The sequence below is a fragment of the Hypomesus transpacificus genome, chromosome 11, assembly GCF_021917145.1.
Source record: "Hypomesus transpacificus isolate Combined female chromosome 11, fHypTra1, whole genome shotgun sequence".
NCBI lineage: Eukaryota > Metazoa > Chordata > Actinopteri > Osmeriformes > Osmeridae > Hypomesus > Hypomesus transpacificus.
Window position 1 is genome coordinate 2,506,389 of NC_061070.1, and position 27,806 is coordinate 2,534,194.

Genomic DNA, 27,806 nt, shown 5'->3' on the forward strand with positions numbered 1-27,806 from the left:
AGGTTCGTCTTGGTCACGATTGCGTTGCTTCTATTCGGATTTACGTACCATTGCACAGTTTAGGAGGTTACAAAGTTTTTGTGGCAAAAAAGTGCATTCTGTCAACGAAGGGTACTCACTAACCTACGTCTCTACGTCAGCACACGTTAGCAACGACGCATGGATACAAGGTGATAGAGACGTTCTAGCACGCAAGTTGGAGCTTGGATTATGAATGAAAATTCCCCCCCCAAAAATTCCCAACCATTGGACTTTGTTGAGAAAGCGATTTCGAGTGGAACTGCAATCTCAGATTTTTGATTTAGGTCGTGAAAGTCTTTGAAATTTGAGCGAGTGCGGGTCACCCGTGAGACCGCCTAGTCTTTTAGGCGGCAGCCATGCTAGAAATAGTAGTATTTTCCTAGCTAATTTTACAGTTCAATTTTACACAAAAAAACAGAAAGAGGGAAATGTTATGACGATACAACTATTATAAAAACAGCCAGGTGGTGAGATTTAAATGTAGGTTGCTGTAAAAACTTTGATTTATTTGCTACGTGAGCAGACATCCCAACTTGCAGAGACTAATTTCCGGGACCCCCCCCCCCCCCCCCCCCCCCCGGGACGGACGCAATCCGCACGCATGATGACCCCCTCAACCATCTCGTACAACCCCACCCCCCCGTGTGTTGACAACAGTGTTGTCGATCTGCGTCTGGTGAGTATTTTCTTAATTTGTACCAGGGTCAATTCTATATCCAAATGGAGAGCAGTGTTTTAAAGATAAGGTCGATTGCGAAGACAGCCAGCGGTTCAGCACATTTTAGTTATTTGTGTAAAACTTGGAATTTGAGTGAGACTGCGTCTTGTTTTGACGTTAGCCTCAAAGTCAAAGACTCGGCTCGCCCACTGGCAGTGTGTAGGCTACAGTACTGTCTTCAATGCCACAACTATGGCTAAACTTTATTATGTCTTATTACACGGATGTTCTTAATGCTGTAGAATGCTCCATTCACTTGAATGGGGCTTCCCAACGTTCTGCGGTGAACAATTTTCTCATATTTGACCGTTGTCAAGGGAAGTGGCCTTTTTGCCTCGGATTCACGTCTTTCGTAGCACTCCGCAAGTAGTCCGGTAACTTTTCAAACCCAGCGTACTCTGTTGCTTAGCGACGTCAGCTGATTTGAAACGTCTTTGGCGAACTATTTCTCTGCTGATCAACAATACGAATGGTAACAAATACATTGTAAAAAGACACACTGTGTTAAGTTATTATTGTTGACAAGTAGCCGTGTAATAAGCGGGATAATGTATAGAACGCCGGTCATTATCGGGGAAATAAGCCCCTTCAGGGCGAAACAAAACCCCTCTGCTTCGCGTCGGGGTGCTGTTCGCCCTGTCGGGTCTACTATACATTATCCCCTTACAAAAGAAACATTCAAATTTCCTGCGCTTTCAAACAATCAGTGGAGTGTGGATAGCAATGGCAGCTAGCTTGCCTCTAGCAAACTGCTTTTGAATTAGCCATGTCCCCCTAAATTATTATCGAACTTATTTACGTTTTGGGGGGGCTTTTCAGTTAGCAGACGGTACTATTTGAATCCCAATTCCATCTGAAATACTGCCAGTGACAACGTTGTTACAGTAGCTAGCTTGTTTCAAAGGGGGTTCCTTGTTTCAAAGGGTGTTCTTAATGAATTATGCAATATGAGTAGGCTAAATGCTTGAAAATATCACTAGAAGGGAAAACGGACCCACATGCAACTGAAGCAAGCACACCCTACAATTTCCCCAGAAATTGTACCCTCTCTAGTTTCTTCCTTAAAAGCCAGCCGTTTTTTCTTGTTCCCATTGCTGTAATAGCCTTTCCCCTTCCTCATTTGCCTTCTGCAGTTTGGCTTCAAACTCTTTCTTTATTTTTTCTTTCTATCTTTCTCTTGGCCTCCACATTAAGCCTTTGTTCCTCCTCTTCATGCCTCTTCACCAGTCGCTGCTCTTCCTCCCTCTTCTTGGCCTCTGATTCTTTCAGCAGTCTCTCTTTTTCCTCCTGCCTCTTCTTGAACTCCAACTCTTTGCGTGATCTCTCTTCTTCCCTCTGCCTCCTCAGTCCCTTTGGTTCATTCTTTGATTCACCTGCATTCTCCTCCCTGCTTTTTGTCGTCTTCGTATCGGTTTCCTCTCCTTTCCCTTCTCTTTCTTTCTGTGGCGCGTCGTCCCCAAAGCTCCCTGGTTCCTTGTTTCTCCTCCTCTTGCTGTCCTTCCATCTTTTTCTTCCTACCCATTTGGTCTCTCCAAGCCTCTCTGTTCCCCTCTCCTCTCTCTGCCTCCTTCCTTCCCGGGGATGCATGTTTTCTACACTTTGGTTTTTCCCCTCATCTGCTCTCTGTGTCTAGAGAGAAACAGAGAGTTACAGCCAAACAACTACACAAATCAGGCTCAGTGGCTTATTCCAAATATACTATTACAAAAATGATATACTATATATAATATACTATTCCTCAAATAAAATACCGCACAAGGCTATGTGCTGTGTTAAACCACTCCTTCTGAATGCTATTACAGACTATCTCATGAACTAGTTGTAAGATAAGATAATCCTTTATTTTTCGCGCAGTGAGGAAATTGCAATTTGCCACAGCAGCAGGGTACGAACAGCACTCAACAATTAAATATAGAGAATCTAAAATGTAATGTTATCAATTATCTTTACACTTTGTCCTTCCAGGAAAGTTTTTTGCTTTTTTGCTCTCAGGTTGTGCTCTCAGTTCCAACACTTTTCTATTGACTTCATCCACTGTGCGGTCACATTCCTCTTGCTTGTCAGCAATCTCTTTCGCCTTTCTTTGCAAATCCCTTTCTCTCTTTTTTGCATCCTCCACCTGTGCCCTTGTCTCCATCACTATTTTGTTGACCTTATTTATCTTGCGGTCAAATTCTTCTTGTTTGTTGTCTATCACTCTCTCCTGGGCTTGTAACACTTTCTCTCTCATTCCTGTGATCCTTTTTTCTTTCTCCATCAGCCTTTGCTCGTTCTCCAACTGTTCCCTCTCTCTCTTTTTCATTTCTTCTTCTCTTTTCTTGTCCTTCTGCCGTTGTCTTTGAAGGTTTACTCTCTCGCGTCTCTCCTCTTGTGCTTGGATGTTCTGCCGCTCCACCGCCCTCCACCAAAACATCTCCTCCTCCATCCTTATCTTTTGGCATCTGTTAAGTTTCTTGCCACCCCCATTGCCTTGAAGACCGCAGCCACGGGACACTTTCATCGTCTCATCACCTTCTACTCTCCTGCCTTCTTCGCTTCTCTCGGATTTCTCATCTCTACTGTCGCCATTCTGTTGCAAGGCCTCGATCCCTTCAGTGGTCCCTTTTCTTTTTAGGATCTTCTCATCCCAGATTCGGTCCAAGTCTCTCAGGGTGTCAAGGATCCCTTTTCTGTCCGGAATGTCCGTTTGAAGCATCTCATCGACCTTTAATACAGTAGATAAACAATAAGTTGGTAAAAATTGTAATAGACACTTAAAAGAAAGTGAAATTAAAAGAAATGTCTTAAGGGGAAAGCCAGTGTTCATAAGTAAAGACCTTGTTTCTCAGAACTTTGTTGTTCATCCTCCACTCTGTTTGGAGATCGGTCATCTGGCTCTCCAGCTCGGTCAAGAAGTCATGTTTCAAGCTGGACATCTTTTTTGCCATCCATTTCCTGTCCTCCAGGGCCTTCTCACAAAGGCAATCATCATTGCACTCCCTCCATGCCTCCATTTGAGTTGTGACACTCATTCTCCTTTACTGTGGAGTGAATGGGAGAGAAGGTAGAGGTTGTGGGAGGCAACAAAAAACAAGTCACATTTTGTTTGACTCTCTTTCCCTTCTTTGTAACTCATTCTCTCATTCCTGTTACGCTTTTTGATACCTTAATCTCCCAATTTTCTCTTTCTATTCTTGAGCTATGATACTCATACACACAGCACTTTTGCTCCGTCAAAAACTTTCTATTATCAATCTCTCAAATATCTCAAATATCTCTTAAAAGTATCAACATTTATATTTGGATTACTCTCTCTCACCTTTGTTGTGGCAATCACCATCATATCCAGTGTATTAAACAGCTCAATATCAGCCAAACTATCGCCTCTAAACATAGTTGTGTCCACTCAACCACAGTGATACAGCCAGCATTGCTTAGGCCTTATTCTGACATCACAGAGAAACTATGTCATCAGTGTTCTTCTCCATGACAACAAGCAAACATTCTTGTATGTCCCTAAAAGTTGCCAACTTCTACATTGTTGAAATTTGGGACTCTCAGAATGTTATAGCAGGAATGACATATGTTCAGGGGCGGATCAAGAGATTTTGATGGCAATGGGGTGGCAGAAGGAAGTTGTTGGGTGGCCTCCTAGAGGCAAATCAAACCCAGAGTAGGGGGGTACAGTACTCCCTATGGTAAATTATTAGGCTAGAACATTGTAGTTTAAATTAGACAGTAACATTAATATTATTTATTGAAATGTTCTGTATTGTACAAATATATATATATTTTTTTCTATGGGAAGATTGAGGTTCATGTTGTTTGATTGTAACTTGTTTCACTACATGCTCTTATGGTTCTTCCTTTTGGGACTGTTTTTTCACAATGTATGCTTCATGTTTTGGCTACCCACAATGTTTGGGGCTATCTCTTTGTTATGATCAGAGACCTATGCTCTTTTGTAAAGCTTTCTCTTGGAAGTCGCTTTGGACAAAAGCGTCTGCTACATGCATAAAAACAAAACAAAAATTGGGGTGGCAGTATTTTTTTATTGGGGTGGCAGCTGCCACCCCTTGCCACCTCTTAGATCCGCCACTGCATATGTTTAAGACACGTTTAAGACATTTAGCCTAACATATCATTAATTTAAAAGAGATTGCACTTAGTTCAACCAAAAAGGTAGATTTTTACCACTTACTAACAGAAAATGTGTCTCTCTTCAACAAATTTAGACAACAAGTCAGACAACAATGTCTCTTTTGCACTCTTACAAAACAAAAGGCTACATCTGAACATGATGCACAAGCCATGAATGTATACAAAACACTAAAGTATAAATAAGTATAACTGATAAAAACTCAATGATATATCAAAGATCAAAGACGTAGAGTGCAACTGAACTACAGGGGATATAAAGAAATAAAATACAAAATAAACCAAATGTTACACATTTTTCAGTACAACAAGGGTTGAGGCATACTGTAGATGTACCAACACACCCAGTCTGCAAACAAAAAAACACACAATGTCAACCTTTAGGCTACAACATGTTCCATGCTCCATGTCTTCATGTAGGCTTCCACCCTCACCAACAAGGTCTGAGGCCCTGGTCAGGCTGACACTGCATCCCCCTCGCAAGCAGGTCAAAGGTTGTAGGCCTACTCACAAAGACCCCAGGCTAAAGGTTTCATGATTACACCATCTCATTTCTGCACAGACCTGGGTACTTTACTACTGCAAATACTTTCAAATACTTCTTGCGGTGCAAAAAGGATCCATTTATCTTATAAATATAATTTTGCTACCTAAGCTCTATCTATTCATCAGCAACCTTAAAACCTGACGACACTTTTGTGGCTGAAGTGCCAAGTGGACAGACAGTGCCTCTAAACATTTTATTTATAAAGACTTCTTTTGTAGTAAAAAAGAAAATACCTTTTCCGAAATTGTCAAAAAGATTTACAGAAAAGTTCCTCACCTGGAATTCATTCGTAATCGTACTTCAGTCTTTTGTTTGCTTTTGGTTAAATCATAAATGGATTGACTCTTAGCAATGCAAAACACACTTTGCCAGATGTAAATGATCGAATGTTGTTCTTCTCATTATCAAGCATTACTATGGCAACCAGCATTATGATGTCATTACTACACTCATGTTCAGGGATGTCATAGTTCTTGCCTCTAGCTAGCTCAAAATATCCTGTATTGTATTGATCCTACAATACTTGAATATCAGTGGATTATACATACTACCTGGTCCTTTTTCTAATATGTATACAGACGATGTACATTGTTTTGTAATATGCCAAGCGCAACCACTACCAGCTACGCCAAAGAAAAGCTAGCTATTCTTTGACGCGGGTGGCCCATTACATACCTGAGGAGTGAGTTTCACCAGTTCACACCGGTTACATTTGCACCATCTCAGGTGTAAAAAATTAAAATGGATTTGGTGCCATCTAATAGTGAGAACACTGTACTTATGCGCTGTCCTCTGTTCTCGCGTACACTTGGGTCTACTTTCTCTTTCACTTCAGACACCTTCTGGCGTCCCACAGATGCACGGTCCCGCACGTCGCATATTGAATATGTTGTGCGATACAGCAGAAAGAGGGACAGGTGGTCAACCTACTTGACACATGCTCGAGCTTGGCGAGATGCACACACATCCTTTCTGGAAAAGGTGTGCTGACCAAGCCCCACCCTCACCCTCATTTCGCTTCCAATCGCAGCTCGCTGTTACGAATATAAATTCTTTTTCGGCGGCCATTGTTGTTTTCAACTGGAATCGCCTGATAGCCGTGTTGGAGGCAGCCAAGTTCGGTAAGTCCTATTTTTACACATTTTAAGCTAGAATCAATGGTTGGGTTTGTGAAAGTAAACTACTCTTGAATTATGGTGAAGGGTTGAGCACTTTGAGACCTTTAGTCTGGAGTTTCAAGTGACGGAAAACCGAACTCGAAAAGTAGCTTTTTCCCTCTGTGTAATTACTGAATCATGTAGCATCTCGGCGAATTCATCAAAAAGGTAGAGGAGGGCAGCTTTTAGGAGAACAAGCGATTCCCCACAGACCTGTCGGCTCAGAATTGTGATTTGGCTCGTGAAAGTCTTTGTAATAATAAGCCTATGCGCCAGGGAGACCCCATAGGCTTATCCATCCATGTTTTTGTTGCGTCATGTTCTTAAGTTAAATATTTCACAGTTCGTTCGACACCAAAAATGTTGATTATTTTTGTGATTTATTGAAAACTTGCAAGTGGAGTGAGACTGCGTCCTGGGGGTACATTGTTTTGACTTAGCCTCATAGACAGACTCGGCTCGCTCACTGGCAGTGTGTAAACAATATTGTCTTTCACTCAGTTCAACTCCTGAAACGTCAGGAAGGGCTGCTTTTTGTAGACAAGAGCCTGCTGAAGATAGCCAGTATATAGGATCTTTCAAAACAAGCCTATTTCATTCGTCATTTGCCTGAGAAAGCGACCTATGTTAGCCAGGCTAGTTTCACTCGGTCAGCCTATTTTAAAGGTCTCTGACAGTCAGAATCACTGTTTACAGGCAAAGGTCGAGCTGGTCTTTGGTCAGATGTGTATATATTGACCAGTTTAGAGCTAAATACTCTTGCTCAAGCCTGTGTTTTGAGTGACTTTGCATGGGTTTCCAACACATATGGATTCAAGTTCAAGTATTGCCACTGCATTTCACAGTCAAAACTGAAGTCTGTGTCAAGTGTAGATGGGAAAAGCTTTATTTTTCACCACTGACATGGACCCTTTTTTCACTTTTACAGGTCATGCAGAGGCCTGCTCAACAGAGTGCAACAGAGCATAATGAGAGCAACAAGAGAGGATGCTGAGTGTAACAGAGGATGCAATAGAGAATGCTGAGGGCAACACAGACCCCTTGCTGGACTACCCCTCTCTACCTGGACAGCTTCTCTTCAGCCCTGCCCCCAAGACAGCTTCATCCAGCTGGCCTGCCCTGCCTGCCTGCCCCTGACTTGATATCTCAGAAGATCACAGAATTACAGCTGTTTAAACTTCAGCCAAATCTTATTAAGCTTGCTACAGAACAAATAGCTTACTTTTCTATACAGTAACTGACCACAATGGTTCTCAACACTGAGAATAGCTCAGTAGGCTATGACAGTGTACTGCAAGGAGCAAGGTCACAGGTTCAAATCCAGCTGCAGTCTTTTGGCCAGTCATCATTTTTATTATCTGTTTAGTTAAACAGGATGACATCATTCTGATATACCATGTTCAATTTCACCTTGAAATGTCAACTGTTTCTTAACCTTTGTCCCACTGCTGACCAAAGCTAATACTCAAATCACAGTTGGAGCACAGTTAGATAATCAGCGTCAGCGCCCCTTGGGTACCCAGCATGCAGTGCGGTATGTCAAATAGGCAAAGACTTGTGGAAAATAGTGTGGTTACAACAGCCGTGCAAGGGATTTCAGTTGTTGTGTTTGTTCAGTTAGAGATGTTTGTAATATTATTGTTTATCAGTTAATATAATCTTGTTGGTCACTCTGATTGTGCATGTCGTGTATTTTAATAGGACCAGAGAGACGACTATTGTAATGCTGTAGATTATTCTCTCAAGGAGCTGAGCATGAGCTCTGCGGTAGCCCGGTTGCCCAAATGACTAATGCTAATTGTGCATTGACTGAGATTCTGGAAAGAGATAAACTCAAGAAGAGTTATAATATCTGCCAATTTTCAGCTATCTTGGGAAAAATGTGTCAATTGTGGGCGGTATGTTTTTGCACTACCCCTAAACCTCATGCGACTGCTGCAGCATTTCTGCCTTGGCATGACCTGTGCTGGGAGAGAGGGAAACAGCATGGATGGAAGTTGTGTGTGGGCAGATGTGTTTTTGTACAGGGTGAAATGGAATAAGAAATGTAATACAAAATGGCTGAAAGGGTTGTATTTATGTAAATGTCCTCATTGCCTCAATATCTTTGTGTCAATAAATACAATATCATTTGACTGATGGTTTTTCAAACCTTATGTAGTACCTTGTGCAATTTTATGCAATTTGACATTGAAATGTAGACAGTTTCTTAACCTTTGTCCCAAAGCTGACCAAAGGTAACACTCACCTTTCTATTCATAAAATCTCAACAGTTGGTGTGTAGCAGAGAGGATAGAGAGACTAACTTGTAAACTTATGCTCATGAGTTCAAATCCCCATTCAGCCTATTGTTGTTGGCCAAACATGAAGTCCTTTTGCTTCTACCCTGTACATTTTTATAATATTTTGCCATTTTGAGGATGAACCCGCATTGCTGCTTGCAGCTATATTTGTATTATTATATTTGAAATATATATATGTATACTCAATGATGATGGTTTATACAATGTATAATATCATTTCATATTCGTTTTCACCTATACCCCTGTCAGTCAGGGGCCCTTAGAATCGTCCTAACTTGTCCCTCCTATACGGCGCCCCTGTGTGTCTGACAAACCTCAACACATTCTGAACTGTGTGTCTGACAGACCTCAACACATTCTGAACTGTGTGTGACAGACCTCAACACATTCTGAACTGTGTGTGACAGACCTCAACACATTCTGAACTGTGTGTCTGACAGACCTCAACACATTCTGAACTGTGTGTCTGACAGACCTCAACACATTCTGAACTGTGTGTCTGACAGACCTCAACACATTCTGAACTGTGTGTCTGACAGACCTCAACACATTCTGAACTGTGTGTGTGACAGACCTCAACACATTCTGAACTGTGTGTCTGACAGACCTCAACACATTCTGAACTGTGTGTCTGACAGACCTCAACACATTCTGAAATGTGTGTCTGACAGACCTCAACACATTCTGAACTGTGTGTGTGACAGACCTCAACACATTCTGAACTGTGTGTCTGACAGACCTCAACACATTCTGAACTGTGTGTGACAGACCTCAACATAATCTGAACTGTGTGTCTGACAGACGTCAACACATTCTGAACTGTGTGTCTGACAGACCTCAACACATTCTGAACTGTGTGTGACAGACCTCAACACATTCTGAACTGTGTGTCTGACAGACCTCAACACATTCTGAACTGTGTGTGTGACAGACCTCAACACATTCTGAACTGTGTGTCTGACAGACCTCAACACATTCTGAACTGTGTGTGACAGACCTCAACGCATTCTGAACTGTGTGTCTGACAGACCTCAACACATTCTGAACTGTGTGTCTGACAGACATCAACACATTCTGAACTGTGTGTGTGACAGACCTCAACACATTCTGAACTGTGTGTGTGACAGACCTCAACACATTCTGAATTGTGAGTCTGACAGACCTCAACACATTCTGAACTGTGTGTGTGACAGACCTCAACACATTCTGAACTGTGAGTCTGACAGACCTCAACACATTCTGAACTGTGTGTGACAGACCTCAACACATTCTGAACTGTGAGTATGACAGACCTCAACGCATTCTGAACTGTCTGTCTGACAGACCTCAACACATTCTGAACTGTGTGTGTGACAGACCTCAACACATTCTGAACTGTGTGTCTGACAGACCTCAACACATTCTGAGTCTGACAGACGTCAAAACATTCTGAACTGTGTGTCTGAGGCCCTGAGCGTCCGTAGGCGGGACGTAATCGCAGCATTTACCCAATGACCGTATAGTTTCGGAGCACTAAAAAAAAAACTGTTCAAAGCAGCCCCATTGAAGTCCATGAAATCAAGTTAGTCGACCTGCTATAATAATAATAATAATAATAAAATATATTTATATTGCACTCTATATTTAAGCAATCTCTGAGTGCTACAAAGCATATACAGTGCCCTCCAAAACTATTGGAACAGTGAGGCCAATTCCTTTATTTTTGCTGTAGACTGAAAACATTTGGGCTTGACATCAAACGATGAATGTGAAACCAGAGATCAACGTTTCAGCTTTTATTTCCAGGTATTTACATCAGGATCTGATGCACAAATTAGAAAATATCACCTTTTTGTTCGAACCCACCCATTTGTCACGTGAGCAAAAGTATTGGAACATATGACTGACAGGTGTGTTTTGTTGCCCAGGTGTGTCCTATTACATACATTATTCAATCAATAAATACCACTGAATGTCTACACTCAGGTTCAGATTGGGTAAGATAGGTTTTGTCTATGCAGACTGTATTCAGAGGTGAAAACAACATGAAAACCGGAGCGCTGTCTTTGGGTGAAAAACAAGCAATTGTGAGTCTTAGAGAAGATGGAAAATCAATCAGAGCCATTGCAGAAACATTGGCCATAGCCAGTACAACCATTTGGAATGTCCTGAAGAAGAAGAAAACTACTGGTGTACTAAGTAACAGACGTCGAACAGGTAGACCAAGGAAAACATCAGCAGTTGATGACAGAAACATTGTGAGAGCTGTAAAGAAAGACCCTAAAACAACTGTTAGTGAGATCAGCAACAACCTCCAGATGGCAGGAGTGAAGGTATCACTATCTACTGTTCGCAGAAGACTTCATGAACAAAAGTACAAGGGCTACACCAGAAGATGCAAACCACTCATTAGCAAGAAGAATAGGAAGGCCAGGCTGGAATTTGCCAAAAAGTACAGAGATGAACCTCAAAAATTCTGGGACAAAGTTTTATGGACTGATGAGACAAAGATTAACTTTTACCAAAGTGATGGAAAGGCTAAAGTTTGGAGAAAGAAAGGAACTGCTCATGATCCCAAACACACAAGCTCATCTGTGAAACACGGTGGAGGTAATGTCATGGCTTGGGCTTGCATGGCTTCTTCTAGGACGGGCTCATTAATCTTCATTGAGGATGTAACACATGATGGCAGCAGCAAAATGAACTCGGAAGTCTACAGAAACATTTTGTCTGCCAATTTAAGGAAAGATGCAACCAAACTGATTGGCAGAGCCTTCATCATGCAGCAAGATAACGACCCAAAACACACTGCCAAAACAACAAAGGAGTTCATCAGGGGCAAGAAATGGAAGGTATTAGACTGGCCAAGTCAATCTCCAGACTTAAACCCTATAGAGCATGCATTTTACCTGCTTAAGAGGAGACTGAAGGGAGGAACCCCACAAAACAAACAACAACTGAAAGAGGCTGCAGTGAAAGCCTGGGAAAGCATCAAAAAGGAAGAATGCAAAAGTTTGGTGACGTCAATGGGTCACAGACTTGCTGCAGTTATTGAAAGCAAAGGATTTGCAACTAAATATTAAGTCTTATTCACTTAAATATGTTTTAAGTATATCTGTTCCAATACTTTTGATCACATGACAAATGGGTGGATTCAAACAAAATGTGATATTTTCTTAGTTGTGCATCAGATCCTGATGTAAATACCTGGAAATAAAAGCTGAAACCTTGATCTCTGGTCTCACGTTCATTATTTGATGTCAAGCCCAAATGTTTTCAGTCTACAGCAAAAATAAAGGAATTGGCCTCACTGTTCCAATACTTTTGGAGGGCACTGTAGTAATACCAATTAAAAATATTTAAAGTTTAATAATAAATAAAATACAAATAGGATCAATGGTCAATAAATAATTAAAAGCAAAACCTATAAAACACATTTAATGAAAAGCTTTTTAAAAAGATATGTTTTTAGGTTTCCTTTTAAAATAAAATAAGTAGCTGATTCTGAACAAACTCATCTTCGAGATGAACCTGTTACAACCCATTTAACATTTTAACACAATAGTAATTTTGACCATTCATTTTTTTTTTGACGTTTTAGGGGAAGCCAACCTTCCCTTGCAGTCTTGAAGACATCACCATTGGATGAAGTTTTACGGACGGAGATTATTGTAAAAATTGCTGTTTTAATTTTTTTTGATGAAGGATGATTTTCCTTAAATAATCACGCATATATTTATAGAATTACAGTTCAAGTGTACGATTTACAGTTTTTTTCAAATGCTTACACACAAATTTCTTACTTTTCACACAATTTCTGAAACCTGACACTCAAAAACCAGAACCACACCTCAATTTTGCAAAACCAAACGCACATTTTTGGCCTTTGACTCAGTTTTCAATTTCATTAAGCTTTTTTCAAAACAAAACACACAATTCTCCACGTAACACACAACATTTTAACAAGAAGCATCTTGAAGAAAGGAAGCATTCCTTTTTAAAACACAACCAATCAAAATGAAACACTATTTCATCAGTGCCTTAAACTAACTCTTCACATGTGCAAACACTCATTGCTTTACTCAACACCAACCAATCATGGCTTTTGAAAAGGCCTATAAATAGCCTAATTTGAGTTGATTTACAGTGGTGGGTATAATTTGAACCCCTACTGTAGAAAAGATAACAGGTATGTACAATATACTGTAATTTACACATTTTCTAATGTACACATAATAGCTGTTTCGGCACAACACACGGTATACTATACACAAACATATACAGTGCCCTCCAAAAGTATTGGAACAGTGAGGCGAATTCCTTTATTTTTGCTGTAGACTGAAAACATTTGGGCTTGACATCAAATAATGAACGTGAGACCAGAGATCAACGTTTCAGCTTTTATTTCCAGGTATTTACATCAGGATCTGATGCACAACTAAGAAAATATCACATTTTGTTTGAATCCACCCATTTGTCATGTGAGCAAAAGTATTGGAACAGATATACTTAAAACATATTTAAGTGAATAAGACTTAATATTTAGTTGCAAATCCTTTGCTTTCAATAACTGCAGCAAGTCTGTGACCCATTGACGTCACCAAACTTTTGCATTCTTCCTTTTTGATGCTTTCCCAGGCTTTCACTGCAGCCTCTTTCAGTTGTTGTTTGTTTTGTGGGGTTCCTCCCTTCAGTCTCCTCTTAAGCAGGTAAAATGCATGCTCTATAGGGTTTAAGTCTGGAGATTGACTTGGCCAGTCTAATACCTTCCATTTCTTGCCCCTGATGAACTCCTTTGTTGTTTTGGCAGTGTGTTTTGGGTCGTTATCTTGCTGCATGATGAAGGCTCTGCCAATCAGTTTGGTTGCATCTTTCCTTAAATTGGCAGACAAAATGTTTCTGTAGACTTCCGAGTTCATTTTGCTGCTGCCATCATGTGTTACATCCTCAATGAAGATTAATGAGCCCGTCCCAGAAGAAGCCATGCAAGCCCAAGCCATGACATTACCTCCACCGTGTTTCACAGATGAGCTTGTGTGTTTGGGATCATGAGCAGTTCCTTTCTTTCTCCAAACTTTAGCCTTTCCATCACTTTGGTAAAAGTTAATCTTTGTCTCATCAGTCCATAAAACTTTGTCCCAGAATTTTTGAGGTTCATCTCTGTACTTTTTGGCAAATTCCAGCCTGGCCTTCCTATTCTTCTTGCTAATGAGTGGTTTGCATCTTCTGGTGTAGCCCTTGTACTTTTGTTCATGAAGTCTTCTGCGAACAGTAGATAGTGATACCTTCACTCCTGCCATCTGGAGGTTGTTGCTGATCTCACTAACAGTTGTTTTAGGGTCTTTCTTTACAGCTCTCACAATGTTTCTGTCATCAACTGCTGATGTTTTCCTTGGTCTACCTGTTCGACGTCTGTTACTTAGTACACCAGTAGTTTTCTTCTTCTTCAGGACATTCCAAATGGTTGTACTGGCTATGGCCAATGTTTCTGCAATGGCTCTGATTGATTTTCCATCTTCTCTAAGACTCACAATTGCTTGTTTTTCACCCAAAGACAGCGCTCTGGTTTTCATGTTGTTTTCACCTCTGAATACAGTCTGCATAGACAAAACCTATCTTACCCAATCTGAACCTGAGTGTAGACATTCAGTGGTATTTATTGATTGAATAATGTATGTAATAGGACACACCTGGGCAACAAAACACACCTGTCAGTCACATGTTCCAATACTTTTGCTCACGTGACAAATGGGTGGGTTCGAACAAAAAGGTGATATTTTCTAATTTGTGCATCAGATCCTGATGTAAATACCTGGAAATAAAAGCTGAAACGTTGATCTCTGGTTTCACATTCATCGTTTGATGTCAAGCCCAAATGTTTTCAGTCTACAGCAAAAATAAAGGAATTGGCCTCACTGTTCCAATACTTTTGGAGGGCACTGTATTTTAGCATATTATATTTTATTCCCCTTAGTATTAGCTAGACCCCCCCCTTAGTATTAGCTAGACTTTGCTCCTTTTGTATAGTTAGTCCACATATTTACAGTTTTTTCCCGATTGGTTACACACATTTTCTGAATGCATACCTCATAGTCTCAGAACTCTACACACAAATCAAAAACACACACACACACACAATGGACAAAACCCCTCACTTCTCCTGCAAAATTAAACTTTACATTCAAAACAATGTTATTCAATCTCAAAATGGTATTTTGTTTTCAAGTGACAAACACAAACCATCAAATGAATAGACATTTATAAGAACCATTTGAACACTGATGTGCTCAATGTAAAACACTATGATGAATGGAAAACACTTCTTCATTCATCATAGTGAGTTAGGCGTTTTTTTGGTTCAGTGTTACACTTACTACACACAATACATACATAAGTGTGTAGTAAAATATTTGAGAATATTGTTTTTATACTCAGAACACAGAAATACACGGTAACAAATATATTTTACGTATTTTTCCCAGAAAAACAATGTACACAGTATACATCCCAACCTACACAAAGTTGCACGTACAGTGGTCGACATACAAAACAACAGAGGAATTTACTGTATAGTGCATACAGTTACATTATTATTTTTTTTTTTTGTATTTGCCGTAATGTTATGGCGTTATTTTCTAGGACCATGTTCATGATTTCAGATTCCTGTTCAGGAGACAGAAGATGTTCCTGACCACCTTGTGTGGGTAATCTTTCAGTTCTGCCAAACAAATAGTAATATACTGTAAATACTGTGTAGGAATACAAAGTAGGAATACATTTCCCAAATACTTGAAACATACTTTATTTTTACAGTCCTACAGAACAGTCCACAGGCAATACTGTACTACTGTACACATTGAGTACTGTATTGATATGCAGTAGGCCTACTGCAATTTTGTAGTGAGAGTATTTTTCTTACCTATTCTCATTTTGGAAAGTGTGGATGATGGATGCTACAGTGTACCTGCTCAAATTTGGCTGTAGTCTTTGCCCAGCCTCCCTCATTGTTAGACCATGGTTGACCACATGGTCTAAGTGGCTCGGATCTCATCAGAGATTACGGTCCTTGGCCTTCCTCATGCTCGTCCTCCCCGTCCTCTTACTCTCACTCCTCTGGCTCTGCCTCTGCCTCTATTTCCAATGTTGTCATCCATTGCTCAAAAACAGAAGAGGTCACCTGTTGCCCTTTTATGCTAAAGCTCTGATTGCTAATTGTAAAACTGTGTGACAGGTGTTTGCCCATGCGATGAGTCAGTGTGCGTATTTGCATGGCAGTGTGTTCCTTGTGAAAACAAAAGATTTTCTTCATGAAAATTGTGCCAAATGCAGAGAATTGTGTGTAGTGTTTTGAAAAAAGTGTGTTTTAGAACTGCAATTTGAGTGTAAAGCAGGAATTGTGCTTGTAGTTTAGCAGAATTGGTTCATGGGGTTGGTGCATGAGTTACATGTTGTGGTCATTGAGTCTCAAGTACCAGTATTTGTGTGTAAACAATTGAGAAAAACTGTAAGTTTCAATATTCCTATATGTTTATTGTATGCACCACCCTGCCAAAGTAAATTCCTTGTTTGTGCAAACTTTCATGGCGAATAAAATCCTTTCTGATTCTGATTGACTGCAGTGCACTGCATGATTGGTCACAGTCTGGTGGATTGCTGTATCATACTGTGCAACAGCAAAGTGACTGTAATAAAACATTCTGACAATATTGTAGAAACTAGTATATATTACTGTATGCTACAGTTCATGGCACACACACACACACACCATTCCGTAATCACCTTCTTCAAAATTAGGTTTGGTTTCTGTCCTACTTAACTCTTTTTTTCGTACTGTGTAATACTGTATTCACAACGACAAATGCTTACAGTAAAAAAAAATTGTTTGGTTTCAATCTTGTTTTTTAATTTTTTTAATTTTTCAGCATCTCTGCCATTTACTTTCAATCTTGTACAGAAATACACAAAATAATCTCATGAAAGAAGAGCTTTAGGTTTTGAATAACTGTGTGTATATGATATATCCAAAAATGTAATATACTGGTAAAGGTGTTTGCAACATGAGACAAAAGTTTGCTTTTGAGACGTGTTTGTGATATTTTTATTGCAGTGCTTCATTTTGCAAGAGAAGCAAGGCATTCTGCATTTTGTGTGTGCAGTTGTTGGATTTGTGTGTTAAGTTACGAAAAGAAGAGCTTAAGTTAAAAAAATGTGTGTAAGCATTTGAAACAAACTGTAATACGAAAATTAATGAAAGTATGATGCATGCTCATAGTAGCCTTTTTACCATGCTGGTGCCACCTGGTGTCTCAAATGTGCAACTGCATGAGCGTTTGTATCCTTGACTTTTTACAGTCATTGGTTTGTATCCACGGTTGTGAGCTCTAAATCAATTTAGTTTGTCATACGTAAGGTGAAGTTTCCCTACGTGTTAACATTTATTGCGAGATCTAATGTATTTAAGATCAAAGCTCTGTTGCAGTTGTAGGGTTGCCACCTTCAATACAGAAAATAAGGGACGCCTGGCGCAGCGGGGGCCACACCCCTCGGGGCCACAATGACCACAAGCCCGATGACGTGGCAGTGGTGGCCCTGGAACAGATTTCATGTTCCAACTGAGGGGGGCTGTCGCTGTCTGGTTGTGTGGGGCATCAAATACCCTTTTTGCTCTGTTAAATTGCTGCACTAGTCCACACTTGACCGGTGAGGATCTCATTCTATTAGGACTGTAACTGTTAGCTGCTCCTGGCATTCTGTAATCCCTGCTCTCCTTTCTCTGTGTCCCCCCCACACACATCCCTTGCGGTATGGGGGGTTTGAGCAGTCAGGACCTGCCTGGTCGTCAGTCTGCCAACGCTGGACCAGGTCGTCAACCGGAATCCAGTCTCCATGACGGCCAACAGCGAGTTTCCCGGTCCCATCCAACGTCTATAAAGGCGAACAATGGATTTTGGTGTTTCAAAACCCATTGACACTGTGTGACTATGTTCAGCTTGTGTTCTGCTCCTCTCTCCTACCAACCGTCTCTGGAGGAGGGGATCCCTCTCTCAATTGCTCCTCCCAAGGTTTCTTCCATTTTTTCTCCCGTTGGGAGTTTTTTGGGGAGTTTTTTATTGTCTTCCTTGAGGGTTTAGGTTGGTTGAGGGGCAGTTCTATGGGCGTATGTGAAGCCCTCTGTGACATGCTTGCGTGTTAAAAGGGCTATACAAATATATTTGATTTGGTGGTAAATCACAACTTAAAACATGTTTTCATAAAAATATTAAGATTGATATATGGACATTTTCAAAATATATCTTCCATTGAAATCAGTGAGAACAGATGCACTCAGTCTCTCTCTATATCACAACTCAAGTGGTCTTATCGTCATAGCTGAATACACAGCTATGACGATAACAAACAAGGCTTTTGGAGGAACTTGTGAGATGTGAAACATATTTTTATGAATGTCAGATATATTAATCTATCAAGCATTGCACAGTCAGTCGGTGAACAAGTGTAAGAAAGCTTTATTACATGCGGCCGGCCCACAAGGAGACAAAAACATCACACACCATTGTGCTACAAAGTTTGTCTGCTAGCATGTTGTGCTACATTTACATTTATTCATTTAGCAGACGCTTTTATCTAAAGCGACTTCCAAGAGAGAGCTTTACAAAGTGCATAGGTCACTGATAATAACAACAAGATAGCCCCAAAGCATTGCGGGTAGCCAAAACAAGAAGCACACATTGTGAACAACCAAAAAATAAGTGCCAAAGGGAAGAACCATAAGAGCATGTAGTTAAGCGAGTTACAATTTAAACAACATAAATCTCTAAGTATCACAACAAAGATCAAGATCTTTAACAGCAATGTAAAGTCAGTCCTACTCTACGGAGTTGAGACATGGAGGACTACAGTGAATACGACAAACAAAATCCAGTCATTCATCGATACCTGTCTGCGATAGGGATGTCACGAGAACCGATACTTACGGTACCTTCCGATGCTAAAATAACAAAACACCGACGATGCCCTTTTTTTTGAAGCACCGTAAGTATCGTGAGCGCCGATGCCAGATGTTAGCATCGGTGCTGCGCCTTCAGGAGTGTTCCAGTCGACGTTTACATTAAGAAAAACAAGATAACAACTGCTGCTTTAGCGATCGCCCCGCTTCGACTTGTTGACAAGAAAGGCAAAAAAAGTAGTTTGCGTTTGAGGCATATGACCGTGGCGTTATAATTAATCCGCAGAAGCCATTATGCAAAAAATGCTACCGCAGTCTTCAGACCAAGGGGGAATACTTCCAATTTAGCTAAGCACCTGAAAGATCGTCATCTGGATTTGTTTAAAGAATTCAATGCAAGTTCTGATTTAGTTCCAGAAGAGGCGCAGCACCGATGCTAACATCTGGCATCATACAAAATAAATCAATGTTCGTTGAAGTCGCGGCGAAATTCTGAATACATCCAAAGAATGCTCTTTTTCTGTTTGTTTAATCTGTCATACTAAAATACACGTTACATGATGTTTGAGATGGTGGGCACGTGTGTTACAATGGCTTATGTACATAGTTTAGGTTAGCTGTAGTTTTAACGTTAGCCCATAGCTTAGAAGGTAAACTCATGTCATGTTCATCTTGTTAGCTGAATGGCTTAATTGCACTTTATTATGTGGTGCTATGCTCTATTGCACATGTTTTGTATGTCTTTGTAGGACATTTTGCTATTTTTCAAATATTTTAAAGAAGTTCATGGTTCAAGTAGCCTACATGGAATCTTAGACAATCCTCTTTTTTTTACCATGGTATCGAAATTGGCATCGAGAATCGTGTTATTTTAATGGTATTGGCACCGACTACTGAATTTGAACTAGCATTGGGTTTAACAAACCATTCCTAAGTGCCGTGTACAGTACCGTGTACCGTACTCCCGGAACAAGTGCGTCTTGAGCCTTCTCTTGAAGGTGGAGAGACAGGCTGTGTCTCTGATGGAGGTGGGGAGTTGATTCCACCACTGGGGGGCTAGGTAGCTATTTATAGCTAGCTATTTAAGAAGCCCCACTCTTTACAGTCATTGGTTAAGACAAAGGCATGCAAATGTTCCATGGCTCTTCTTCATTGGCTCCTTGCGTAGACCTGTTGCACGTTGGTCAGGGAGTCAGATGGCTGAGCGGTGAGGGAGTCGGGCTAGTAATCAGAAGGTTGCCGGATCGATTCCCTGGCCCGCCAATATGACGTTGTGTCCTTGGACAAGGCACTTCACCCTACTTGCCTCGGGGGGAATGATCCTGTACTTACTGTAAGTCGCTCTGGATAAGAGCGTCTGCTAAATGTGTGTGCGTGCGTGTTTGAGTGTGTGTGTGTGCCTTTTGACACCTATAAGCTTGACCACATGATTCACCCAACACAGATAAGGCCAGACATCTTTTTATGGCCTCTCCCTACACACAAGGAATAATGAACACAGAATCATTCTTATACATGATAAATGTGTTACATCTTCAATTGTTCCAATAATGAACTTAACAGATCCATAACTTAGTAAGTAAGTAAGTAGACTTTATTTATATAGCACTTTTCATACAAGAATTGCAGCTCAAAGTGCTTTACATAAAATCAACAAAAACAATAATACAAGTGTTGATCTAACTAGCCGCACTCTATCTGCGGTCTCTCGAATCCGTCTTAGATCCGAGCTGCCACTTGCAGTTTCTAATACACAAACATGACAAGGGGGTAGACAGGACAGGAAGAAATGTTCAGCATAACATGAGGAGAGAGAGGAGAAAAAAAGGCAACCCCCAGACTATTCTCCTAGAGGAGTACAGTGTGGGAACAGGCAAAAAACACCTCAGCATTAAGCACATCAATTGTACAACATATCAGAACCACATGACTTGCAACGGGGAGGGGGGGGGGAGGGGTATGGACAAGCAGCATCTGGACCTGCAGCCATACTAGGCGCTGGTCACAGACCCGCCAGCCACACCGGGGGAACAAGCGGGGGAACAAGCAGGCGAAGGCGTTGGATGGGGGAAGGGGTGTGTATGAGTGTGCCTGGGTTGGCGCCTTTGCCTAGGCCACAATCAGTCAGATTCTCAGTTCGCAGATAGTATTACCATGGAGATATCCTTGGTCATAACCCAAGACAGAGACGCAATCCACAAGTGAAAGTTAGTGTATGAGTAGGCCTGGGTTGTCACCATCGCCTAGGCCACAATTAGACACTTCTCAGTTCGCAGATTGTATTGCCATGGAGACAGCCTTAATCAGGGCCCAGACAGAGACAACAATCCTCAGGTGTCTGTTGGAAGGGAGTAGGGAATGCAAGAGAAGTCTCGCTGCAGCGCTCTTCAGGGGAGTTGTTGTTCCAACAACAGCCTTGGCCAAGGCCTGTGCTGGTTAGGGTGCCGAAAGCAGATAAGATTGGGGTTGTTTGGTCGAGTAGCCGCATTCCAATTTGCACGTTTACTCCTTTTTCCACCGGTCTCCGTCGGTCCAATCATGTCGGCCAGCCTTGGGGCTTTTTTACAGCTGTAGCCATTTCCTTAATTTTTCGATATGCCAGGGCAGCGCCTAATCTAATCAGCAAAAGCCTGTAATCGTGGATCCAAATAGGTAGATGTCTTCCACGGAAAGCGCCGCTGGACACCCAACGCGTCCATCGAGTTGCCAGCTGCTAACCTCCCGTCAGGACAGTCAGGTTCCCCCGAACCCAAGATGGTGTCAATTGCATTAAGAGACCAGCTGATCAAATCCATGATTTTTAGTTCGGAGAGCGGTGTGGAGAGAGTCTCTCAGTATAAGACACAAGACACAGGACTAGACAATACGATAGAAGCCAAGCAGGGAAGGTCAGGGGAGGGAGAAAATGCGACCGCCTTCGTCGAGAGCCAAAGAAAAAGTTAAAAACGTATTAACTTTAAATTAAACAAATGCTTTGATACTCAAAAAGGTATATTGGAAACAATATATATAGTGCAGGAGACTTGCAAAGGATCTTCCATGAACATGATAACATCAGTGGACCAGAAGTAGTAGTGTGCAGCATTGTAACATGTCAAGCTACTTCCTTTTATAAGTGTACTTCATACTACATGCATTCTCTGGAGCATTCTTTCAAATCTTCAAATCGACCCACCCTCCTCTGACTGATTGGACGTGAACCTGAAACAAACCGATTAAACTAACGATGGCAGCGACTGTTACCCAATCAGGGGTAGAATAGGAATAGGAATCTTCACAGAATGCGGGTGGGATGATTTGCATGGGGTGCATTGTTGAAGATAACTATGGGACAAACCCCGTCCCGTATTGATTTAAAACGGGACGCGCTGTTTAATTCACAAATACGGGACGATTCCGTATTTTAAGGGACGGTTGGCAACCCACAAGTGCTAGCATTATATGCGGTGCTTTTGACGTATCCAGGACTTACGACTTTTAGCTTGGTTTTAAACTCATTTGGGTGCTCTCTATCTAGCTTTACTTCCATTGTGTTGTTAGCGAGATTCAGTGTTTGTCTTTATTAATGGGGATATGTACGTTGTGAGACGTGTATGTAATATAATTTTACGTTATTTAGATGGAGTGTTTTGAGTCTCAAGGTACGTAGGCTACTCCAGTTTTGTGAACTTTGACCATAAAAATAAAGATAGTGTGCTGTGTAGCGAGGTGAAGTTAGTTTCATATTCGACATTCGTCTCACATTCGGAGTACGCTACTTTGCAGCGTCATGTTAGGGACCGGGTGAAAATTATCCATACAATTTTGAAATATTATGACTTTTATAATATTTTTATGACTATAAAACCTCAAACAAACAGCAGAGTATTCCAACAATGTCTGGTATACTTCTACAGCCTTTAGTTTTTCAATAATGTTTTTAAAAGATTGATAGAAAATCGCTTATCTCTGAAAATAGCATGAAATCCTTGCTAATCTCAATAACTTTTTCAAACTTGTTTCAGAAAATTTCAAATATACACCAGATTATTCTAATAATGTCTGACCTACTTCCACACCCCTTTACTTATTCAATGAAGGTTTGAATACAATTCCAAAGGTTTTATTGAAAAAGTAAAGGGTGTGGAAGTAGGCCAGACATTATTAGAATAATCTGGTGTGTATTTGAGATTTTTTGACACAAATCTGGAAAGGTTATTGATATTAGCAAGGATTTCATGCTATTTTCAGAGATTAGCGATTATTTGGAATTGCATTCAAAACAGGTTTGAAAACGTTATTGCGATAAGCAAGGATTTCATGCTATTTTCAGAGATAAGGGATTTTATATAATTCTTTTAAAAACATTATTGAAAAGGTAAAGGCTGTGGAATTATACCAGACATTGTTGGAATACTCTGCTGTTTATTTGAGGTTTTATAGTCATAAAAATATTATAAAAGTCATCATTTTTCAAAATTGTATGGGTAATTTTCACCCGGTCCCTAACTTGACGCTGCAAAGTAGCGTCTTCCGAATGTGAGACGAATGTCGAGTGTCGAATATGAAACTAACTTCACCTCGGTGTGCTGTGTATTCCTGCAGTGGAGCCAATATAAGTTGAGTGCTCTTAAACATTCCGTGATTTCTTTTCTATGTTGTAACTGTCCGTTTTTAAATAGAACATGAGACACATGCAATAGAGTATATTCATATCATTGGATTCAAAACTTTGCCATTTCAATCCAAAGTCCTTTTATTGTTAATTTACATGTAATGCTTATTGTGTAGGAATTAAAGGCAGGGTAGGCCATGTTGTTGAGAAGCACTTGGTGTCATATATCTAAAGCTTAATATGAAATCATTACAACATCTGTGCGCGTCACAATACTGTAATAAACACGACCAATCATCAAGGGGTACCCTGACTAGTGATTGGACGGGCTACCTGTCTGTCTACCTCCCTACCTGCGCTCACTCTGCCCCTCCACTCAATGCTCGTTACTATAGTTGTGTGGGAGTGGCTTTGAAGCGAGGAGGTGGAATATTTTGGGTTGAATCGTCTCCAACAGAAACAAAAAATAACTAGCTTCGCAAAACTTTCCTACCCTTCCTTTAATCATATAGGCTATTATTATTTTGAATAAAACCAAATTACTATGAGGAGTTGTATGCCAGAGATTACGTTTTTGTCACAATGTTGTGTTTCTCCAGTAAAAATAAACCTGAGAAACATACCCTTCTCACCAAATGATCAATGTAATGTTCTGGTAGTGACTTGGGAAGACGATCATTTTGCTTCCATGACCGTGTCAGCAATAGGGCTTTGCTGCTCTCTGCTTAGTGGGCTATATTCTTAAGGTAAATTTGTACAATTGGTAGTCTTTTGGTCTAATATGACCGTATAGGCCAAAATGTGTGTTTAATGCAGTTTTCCAGGCCACCACACATATGCAAAGTGGATATTATCACAGATAAGAGTTCCTTCATATGTGAAAGCTCAGTTCTCAATAACTTGGAACTGTTTGTTCCAGATCGCCTACTGCCCAATCATACTTGATCATGGGCGGAGACTAGACAGAGAAGACACCTTAAGGCTCCAGAGAGACAACAGAGACTCAACCAGAGAGACTAAAGAGAGAGACTCAACCAGAAACAGCAGTAATCGAGACAGAGGATCAACCAGAGAGAAAAAAGCTTCAAGGGACTTGATACAGGATCCAGAGAGACCAGACAAAGAACAAAGAGAGAGCTGAGTTATGAAGACACATCACTGTGATACATGTGGGAAGAGCTCTTCCTCATCCAGTGGCCTCAAGGACCACATGAGGATCCACACTGGAGAGAAGCCCTACAGCTGTGACCTCTGTGGTAAAACCTTTAGCAAGGCCAAATATTTCACAGTTCATAGCAGGATCCACACTGGAGAGAAGCCCTACAGCTGTGACCTCTGTGGTAAAACCTTTACCAACGCTAGCAAATTCACAGTTCACCGCAGAATCCACACTGGAGAGAAGCCCTACAGCTGTGACCTCTGTGGGAAAACCTTTAGCAACGCTAGCAATTTAACAGTTCACCGCAGGATCCACACCGGAGAGAAGCCCTACAGCTGTGACCTCTGTGATAAAACCTTTAGCAACACTGGCAATTTAACAGTTCACCGCAGAATCCACACTGGAGAGAAGCCCTGGAGCTGTGACCTCTGTGGTAAAACCTTTAAACGAACTGGGGAATTAACAGTTCACCGCAGAATCCACACCGGAGAGAAGCCCTACAGCTGTGACCTCTGTGATAAAACCTTTAACAGTGTTAGCAATTTCACCGTTCACCGCAGGATCCACACTGGAGAGAAGCCCTACAGCTGTGACCTGTGTGGTAAAACCTTTAAACGAACTGGGGAATTAACAGTTCACCGCAAAATCCACACCGGAGAGAAGCCCTACAGCTGTGACCTCTGTGATAAAACCTTTACCAGTGTTAGCAATTTCACAATTCACAGCAGAATCCACACCGGAGAGAAGCCCTACAGCTGTGACCTCTGTGATAAAACCTTTAACAGTGTTAGCAATTTCACAGTTCACCGCAGAATCCACACTGGAGAGAAGCCCTGGAGCTGTGACCTCTGTGGTAAAACCTTTAGAAGTGTTGGAAATTTAACCATTCACAGCAGGATCCACACTGGAGAGAAACCCTACAGCTGTGACCTCTGTGGTAAAACCTTTACCTTTGCTAGCCATTTCACAGTTCACTGCAGGATCCACACTGGAGAGAAGCCCTACAGCTGTGACCTTTGTGGTAAAACCTTTAAACAAAGTGGGGAATTAACAGTTCACCGCAGGATCCACACTGGAGAGATGCCCTACAGCTGTGACCTCTGTGGTAAAACCTTTAGACAGACTGTGCATTTGACAGTTCACCGCAGGATCCACACTGGAGAGAAACCCTACAGCTGTGACCTCTGTGGTAAAACCTTTAGCAACGCTAGCAATTTAACAGTTCACTGCAGGATCCACACTGGAGAGAAGCCCTACAGCTGTGACCTCTGTGACTATACAGGTAAAACAAATTGCCATCTGAAAAGTCACCTGCATGTCCACAGTAGAAAACCTCCAAAGCAGTGATGTCTGGGGCCAAGCTGTCCCAGCAGTCACCACCTGAGAACTTCTGTACGACCCACAGCTGAAAGAACTACCAGCTAACAACCAAAAAATCTGAAATCCTCTGCTGTTAGACTGCTGCTCCCAAGGTTTCTTCCATTTTGTGGGAATCGAACTGGCGACCTTCAGATTACTAGCCCGATTCCCTAACCGCTCAGCCACCCGACTCAACACATTCTGAACTGTCTGTCTGACAGACCTCAACACATTCTGAACTGTGTGTCTGACAGACCTCAACACATTCTGAACTGTGTGTCTGACAGACCTCAACACATTCTGGACGGGTGGAAACATTTCAGTTGTTGACCTGACCTGTGGAGGCTGGGACCCGGAGATAGGCCTCCATATGCCTCTGGACGTAGCCTAGAACGGAGTCTCTCTCTGGGGCAGCAGGACCAGCTCCTTCCCCTGCCTCCACCCTGGAGCTGGAGCCACAGGCTCGGAAGCTGCCCTCGCTGTCTACCAGCCACACACACACCTGGAGGGGACACACACACACACAAGATGTTACACTGACTCACACACACCTGGGACACACACACACACACGAGATGTTACACTGACACCCACCCACCTGGAGGACACACACACACACAAGATGTTACACTGACACACACACACACCTGGAGGACACACACACGAGATGTTACACTGACACACACACACCTGGAGGACACACACAATATTGTTACACTGAAAAACACACACGAGATGTTACACTGACACCCACCCACCTGGAGGACACACACACAAGATGTTACACTGACACACACACACCTGGAGGACACACACACGAGATGTTACACACACACACACACACACACAACCCACCTGGTTCCACAGGCCGGTACCTCGGCATAGAGACTCGTTGGCAGGGAAGTGCACCAGCAAACTGAACACATCATCCAGGGTGACTGAACTCTGGAACACACAGTTGTTCATCATCATCATCAGTCAAGGTCGGGCCTAAACATCCATGTCATTAAGTTTGATTTTTTTTGTCATTCATTCTTTTATTTAACTCGAAAAAAAGACTGAGATCGAGAGAAATCTATTTTGAGTGTCCTGGCTGAGACTGTTGTGGAAAAAACATCACACTGTTGTAATTATAAAGATGGGTAATATTTATGGATTTAATTAAATTTGTAATCACGTTTTAGTATATGTTATATTACTGGAAACCATATTAGTATATGTTATATTACTGGAAACCATATTAGTATAAGCTATATTATTGGAAACCAGATGCAAAGCTGTTGACTGATAATTTTTACCCCTAAAAAATTGTAGAAGAAATTAAGTGTTGGAGAAGAATGTGTGTGTGCTTCCATAAGAACCAGGAAGGCCCAGCTAAAACTTATGAGACATATTTGTGGCCTTACGCCCAGGAGCCTAGTGCAGCTGGCTGTTCAAGGTCACAGAGGGCCTAAATTGGGAGAATTGTCTATGAAGGAAAGTACCTGGAATTTGAATCCCATAAAACAAGGGACCCGCTGGGTAAGAATGCATAATGTCTATGTAAGTATTGTACCATATTACCATACAATAAGGAGAAAACTGTATAAGTGAAATGTCCGGAGAAAACTTCAGTCTGATCCCGGGATCACGCTCACGTTTTTTGGAATCTCCGTCACTCTGAATTCTAATAAACACTTTGCGTCAAACTTTGCTGAGTTCCAGTGCTGTTCGTAACTTGGAAAATTGGTAGTATGTTTTTCACAACAAGACGAGCATCACAACACAAAACCATTAAATACAGCCGTAATAAATAATGATCATTTTTAAAAGATTCACAATTTTAAAAGGCACTGACACCTAGATGTTCAACGTATCTTTACCCAATGCTACAGCTCAGAATCAGA

The 27,806-nt window shown here is 41.3% G+C and overlaps 1 protein-coding gene across 2 annotated transcripts in view; it reads right to left on the reverse strand.

The window, feature by feature from the left end:
• Positions 1-1,737: 1,737 nt before the first annotated feature.
• LOC124473417 (probable methyltransferase TARBP1) overlaps positions 1,738-27,806 on the reverse strand; it is a 39,136-nt gene continuing 13,067 nt past the window's right edge. Inside the window, exons 9-12 of one of the 2 annotated variants that reach the window (XM_047028797.1) lie at positions 26,776-26,865; positions 26,257-26,422; positions 3,556-3,759; positions 1,738-3,443 (exon numbers count right to left, since the gene is read on the reverse strand). In XM_047028797.1, the coding sequence (XP_046884753.1) occupies positions 3,707-3,759; positions 26,257-26,422; positions 26,776-26,865 (309 nt within the window). In that variant the 3' untranslated portion in view covers positions 1,738-3,443; positions 3,556-3,706. Of the gene's footprint in view, positions 3,444-3,555; positions 3,760-26,149; positions 26,423-26,775; positions 26,866-27,806 lie in introns of those variants that run through there. The other variant, XM_047028798.1, reaches the window with a different exon arrangement.